Genomic DNA, 6,035 nt, shown 5'->3' with positions numbered 1-6,035 from the left:
ATGTCGGGTGTCAGGACTGAGGGTGACTGCACAGACTAAATTAGGTTGTTTTGGGCAGTTCCAAGGGATAAAGCGTTCTGCTGACTGCAGATCCATTGTCCCTTTTCCACTCAAGCTTGAAGTCCTCCTGCCCATTTCTACTTCTAAGACCTTGCCAGTAAGTTTCCTCCTGTCTCAGGCCCATGCTGCAGTCTGCTCCTTATTTCCAAATTTGAATCAAATGAATCTGTCTTCATAGTGCTTGAAGAGCAGAAAATGGTCACAAAGGCTGCTGCTGAGAACAGAGAACTGATGTTGTGCTCTCTGTTCTGGACCAGGCACAGAAGTATCACTAATAAGTATCTTGTTTTGCCATAAAAGTCCCGAGGAGAGGTCTAAAGCAGGGGAACAGACAAAATATCTGTATGGCCTCTCGCGGGTATGGTTACGGGTTTATTGTCCCCACCATAAATGCCTCCTGCCAAGTGTGGAAAACTGTGTTTTGGGGTAGTTTTAAGAGGAGGAAAAAAGTTGCAAGGCGGCTAGAACTGGGACACACATTGCTGCTTTGGCTGGTGTTTTCTCCGTGGAAGAACTGGTTTAGCCTGGAGTGTTCCAACCAAACTTTTAGTCTGGCAATGGCCACACGCAACTGGAAGTGGTTTTTGCAATGGGAAATATGTACAGAAATTCCTTCAGTTTGTGCTAGGTGTGAGCATTGCGAGATGAACAGTACTCCGTTACCAAAGTCACTGAAGGTTATTTAAGGACTGAGAAGTCCATGTTTCCTTCCCCTCCTTGTAGGAGCACTAGGAATAAAACTTGCAGCTGTAGCTGTGCGAGTGTTCTGCGTGGCTCCAGAGCTCATGCTTCAGTTGGCACAAGACAGTTTTCTGTGGAAGGTGCCCTGACTCCAGCTGCTTCTCCACGGAGGATGAACACACACAGAGCCACCCAGCTGAGGTAAGAACAAAGTGCCCTTGGGGAGTCCCTGCAGCTCTGCAGCTGGCACAGGAACGTCTCACGTGGTGGCATCTCCGCTCGGCTGCTGTTCCTGCTCTGGGCAGAGCAGGGGAACACAGAACAATGGGGAGATTCCAGGGTCTACGTTAATAACTCTGGGGATGCTTCAGGACAGGACTGGACTCTGCCACTTAGATACTTCATCGTGGCCTCTCTTACTGTTCTGCCCAGAGTTAATTCTTGTTCCTTAAATGCTATCTGGATGATAAATACTCTGGCTTTTGTCCAAATTCAGAAGAGGAGTAGAACAAATCTCTTCTACTGATTTCTGTAAGTAAATCTCCAAACTCTGTAGCTAAGCGTATAGCTAGAAAAATACTGTGTGTAATAAGTGTTACTTCATATTTTTAATTTAAATTTAGAAAGCATTTCTTTTAAGTCAGAGCCAGCTATCACGAGCTAACAGAGAACAAATGGTGTTACAGAACCTACAGAGTTTCACTGAAGGGCAGCATGTGCTGTGTGTGGAGCTGCTGCAGAGCAGGAGACCAAAGACCCCTGAACTGCCTCGGTTCCTCAGGAAAAAAAAAAAAGGCGCTTTTTTTTTTTGTTTTGGTAATGAGTCCGTGTACTCACAGCTGAGTACCAAGCCAAGAAACAGTCTCTTCTCTGTTAGGTCATTTTCAGTTTTATTTCTTACGCATCAGTCCCTACTACAAAGCCTCTTTCCTGATCACACACGTCTACTCTGTATATAACTGTTTCCTTGCATTGCTTTGTGTAAGCTGTGTTTTCTCCTGTACATCCCTCTTTTAGCCTGATTTTGAGCTCTTGTGTATCTGAGAGCAGGGCTAATGAAAAGAAAATACTCTAGTATAACAGAGGGAAAATAAAATCCATACAGTAGATAAGTTAATGCTGCCAGTTGCAAGGAACAAACAAATCTGTGCAATCAAGGGAATACAGCTCACTAAGACGCTGTTATTTCCTGCGGCTAAACAATTTGGGGATGGGTTTTTATATCCCTTAGCAACCTAATGTTCCTGAAGTCAACAGGAATTTTGGCACAGCTAACTCCCGTTAATGAACTGTTTGCGATGCTTTAAAAAAAATTATACAGCCTGTCACTGAAAAAAATGCCTCTCTGATTAAACTCATCTCAAGGAAAGGGTGGAAGTGAACTGCAATTAACCTCTTTCCTTCTGCTGTCCATCATGCTGTCAGCACGTAGCTGCGTTATTGTGCTACAGAAATTGCTTGTGGACGTTCCCTCCGCTGCGCACACTCAGCTGTCTGCAGCGTGGGCCATCTCCACATCCACCATCTGAAGGAGACTTTTATCCTGATGACCCAGTGTTTTCTCCAACTCTGTTTTCACTTTAAGCTGACAGTCCCAAATTGCTTGCTGTATACTCTGCAGGTTCCACTGCGTCCTCAGGAGAGCATCATCCAGTGTGAAAACACCATCGCGTGTTCTTCGCACTTGTGTGCACACAGCAGAAGATTTCAGCTCCAGACCAATCTCATGAACTATTTTTCGGAGGTACTGCTGAGTCTCATGCAAGCAATGGACTTCTAGAAGGAGACAGAGATTCTGTCAGAAGCAGCAAAGTGTTGACACAAATTCAGACCTTGTCTGTAAATCCAGACATCCCTCACAGTTCTGCTGAAAGAACTGGTTGGGTAGAAGACACTATTTAAGCTACAGCACAGGTGGATTGCAATTTTCTGGAATGCTGCAGGGTGTCCAGGTCCCTCCCAAAGTGAATGTTCTAGAAAACAAACTCGGATACAGGAGAGTAATGTAGAAATTTAGGTATTTCCAAGTGGGTAAGAAAATGTACCTTTTTAACAAGACAATTTGTGAGGAGACTGGTTGTAAAAAAGCAAAGGACATTTAACCCCCCCCCCCCAACTGCATTACACTGAAACACTGGGATAAGGAACAATTTTGCCCTGTAGGTATTCAGTATGCACATTTTCTTGCTTCAGTCCAAGATTTGGAACTGGCAGGGAAAATCCTGTGAGCTAGGTGCACAGCTGGCTTGATTTACTATAGCAGCTTCAGTACTGTGAGGGCTCCAGATCTTGCCTTAACAAAAAATATTTCCTTGGCACTAAAAAGTTCATCTAATGAAGAGATGCTTTTGTGACTTGAAACTACAAAATATTAAATTTTCAGCAGAGATTACCAGTTACGTGTTGATACAAAGTTCCCACTAACTCATTTTGCATTAAATCACTAATAAGAAACTGAAGTTTACTGACCTATTTGCCATAATATATACTCAGACTTCCCCAGTGGTTTTTGTACCAGTCCTACCTAGCTGGAATTCTGGTGGTGCAAACTGGAGGCATCGGATGCCTGTGATTATTGGAGGGCTCTTTCCCATGGGGCGAATCAACCCTTTGACAGCCAGCTCGTATGCCTCTTGTGTTTTCATATCGATGTTAGAATACCTGGAAAAAGAAAAAAAAAAGGAGCAGCGCAGACACTTAGTACTTCTTTTCAATGGGATTCAAAATATCTCTGTGCTAATAAAGCAGAGCTGCAATTTTTATTTTTAAAACTGCCTATGTGTTGAGGTTTTGTGTACATTTTAACGCTATATGTAGTGTCAGTAGTGTAGCAGTTTGGGAGGGAGGTACTTGGTCACATCTACAAGACATTTTTGTAGGCGCTAATGTGGCTAATAGGTCCTAAAATAGCTGGAGATTTGAGGATACAAGGACATTTAACTGCAACCTCTCAGAGTACAGAGCACTCAGAGTCACTTCTCTCTGTTCCTGGCCAGCACTCCAACCTTTAAAGACTTTCATTATGGCAAACAAAATCATCTGATTTGTTTTAAAGACCAGCAAATGGCAGCTGGATCGGGTCAGCTGCATTTCCCCACTGGTACATACATCAGCAGGGCCTTATGATTTGTTCCTTGAATGACTGCGAGAATCCGTTCCAGCTTCTCCCTTGTGATATGATCTGCAAATATTAAGGCGAAAACAAAGTCTCAATTATCCATCCAGAAACTGGAAAGAGATGACAGCATGAAATGTGCCATCAGGGTATTACTGTGACAGGCAGACACAGCGAAACAGGCTTCAGCAAAGTCCCATCTCCAGGCTGTACCCTGGTAACGCACAGCACTGGGCAACAATGGGAAGAATCAGTTTGCTTCATTGATTTCAAAATGTTGGCTCCAGTTTCTCTTACTGGGTGTTTGAAGAGTTTCATTTAATGAAGGCTTCCAATCGCTATCTCTAGGTATGATTTACGGAGAGATCTGGGTCCCACCCAATTCAGCAGCAACCCTGGTGATCAGGACTCGTACTGGCTGTGTAGATAGTGGAGTTGTATTTAGAACAAGTGGACTATAATGTCAGGATTGCATGCGGGCTGCATGTAAAAACAACAACTAGAAAGCACCTAAGGCGTTCCTTTCATCCTTGTGCAATTTACCTGGCTAAACACTTCACAGCCTGCAGTTGGTGTCCTATTTTTGTTTGTTTTTAAAACACATCAATTCAGTTTCTTACCAAATGTTGTCTTCTCTACAAGCTTCCCTGTGTCTGAGAAGTCATCAGTGGCTTTACCAAACAGCCCACCGACAGTGTAAACCTTGAACAAGGGCAAAGAATGCAATTTATCAAAGAAATACTCCAAGCAATTGAGTACCAACATTCTGCTGTGCAGCTGCTAGGACGTGCAGGCTATGATGATGGTGCTGCACAAAAACACAGCAGCATCCTCTTCTCATACAGCCACGTGTGGACACTCACATGAAGGATGAATTCTGGACACCAAAAAGCTCTTAAAAGCGTTGTTGGGTTTTAGACACAAAAGTAGAATCACTGCCACGAGGCCAGTCTGGGGCACCAGGGCAGGAATCAAGTGTGAGGCTGCGCTCAGATGTCCCGAGGCCCTTCTGAGCCATCACCTACCCTGGTCAGGTGGCAGTCGTACAGGTCGGTGAGCAGCTTGTTCCCGTGGCCTATGCCAAGCACTGAAACACAGAAAACAGGGAACCCGTTATTCAGCCACTGACATGCGTTTACACAGCATCACACACACACGCTACTTTTCTTCCCCCCTGGACAGGGCTGTTTCTCCGTAGAAGTCATGTCTGAGCAACGCAATTAGACCCCCAAATTACTGCATCATTAAAACTACGATAAGGCTGTAACTAGGGCGTTTGGATTTTCCCAGAACTTTCCACCTGGGTACTTCAGGACAATTGCTTAGCAATGCCGGCCACAGCGAAGCCAGTTCAAGTGGCAGATCACCCACGGTGTCACGGGCAGGAGCTCAGCGTGGCACATCAAAGCCCCGTGTGCTGGGGGCAGGGGTCACTCCCATCTCCTGGCACTGCCAGCGTCTTGTTGGACCGTTTCTTCGGTGTTTTAGCATTTGTACTCCCCGCAGGGTTGTGAGACCCGGGGGGGTGTTGCCGTGTAAGGGCTGAGCGTTCCCCGCCGCCCCGCCACGGGCAAACCCACCCCCCCACGGGCAAACCCACCCCCCCGCAGCCAGCGGGACGCGGTGCCGCCCGGGGACCAGACCCACCGAAGACTCCCGAGGCTTTCACGTCCAGCCGGTGACCCGCTCCGATCTTCAGCCGCCTGAACCGCGGGCCTCGCACTGCAACGGACACGGACAGCGTCGGGACCGCCCCGCAGCGCCCGCCCGGGGCTCCGCCACCCCGGGGCTCCCCCCGCCAAGGCCGAGACCCCGCGGCGGCCCTTACCGAGTGGGTGGTCGGCCAGCACCGGCACCCTCACGGCCACCAGCCCCGTGTCCCCGCTGTCACCCGGGGCCGGCAGGAACCGGACGTGTTGCCGCGGGGCGCGCCCCGACGCCGCGTTCAGCTCTGCAAGAGAAGCGGGGGATCAGGGGCAGCCCCCGGGGTACGGGGTGGGCGGGGGGGGTCCCGCCGCCGGGCCCTGCCGCGTTTACCGCGCAGCAGCCGCGTCTCCACCGCCTCCCGGACGCAGCCCCACGCCACCCCCGCCGGTTTGTACACGGCGAACAGCCCCCCCGGCACCGCCGCCATGCCGTCCGCCCGCTCCGCCCCGCTCCGCCCCGCCGGGCGCTTCCG

General features: G+C 48.5%; 1 protein-coding gene across 1 annotated transcript; it reads right to left on the bottom strand.

Moving 5' to 3' along the window:
* Positions 1 to 1,580: 1,580 nt before the first annotated feature.
* TRUB2 (TruB pseudouridine synthase family member 2) lies at positions 1,581 to 6,030 on the bottom strand. The gene is made up of 8 exons (XM_065648519.1): positions 5,894 to 6,030; positions 5,685 to 5,807; positions 5,504 to 5,578; positions 4,882 to 4,943; positions 4,477 to 4,558; positions 3,850 to 3,922; positions 3,266 to 3,402; positions 1,581 to 2,517 (listed from the first exon to the last, which is right to left on the bottom strand). The coding sequence occupies exons 1-8, from the start codon at positions 5,988 to 5,990 to the stop codon at positions 2,228 to 2,230; spliced, it is 939 nt and encodes a 312-aa protein (XP_065504591.1). The 5' UTR covers positions 5,991 to 6,030; the 3' UTR covers positions 1,581 to 2,227.
* Positions 6,031 to 6,035: the final 5 nt, after the last annotated feature.

Source organism: Caloenas nicobarica, chromosome 19 (genome assembly GCF_036013445.1).
Source record: "Caloenas nicobarica isolate bCalNic1 chromosome 19, bCalNic1.hap1, whole genome shotgun sequence".
NCBI lineage: Eukaryota > Metazoa > Chordata > Aves > Columbiformes > Columbidae > Caloenas > Caloenas nicobarica.
The sequence above is the reverse complement of the archived record's forward strand: the minus strand, read 5'-3'. Positions and strand labels throughout refer to the sequence as shown.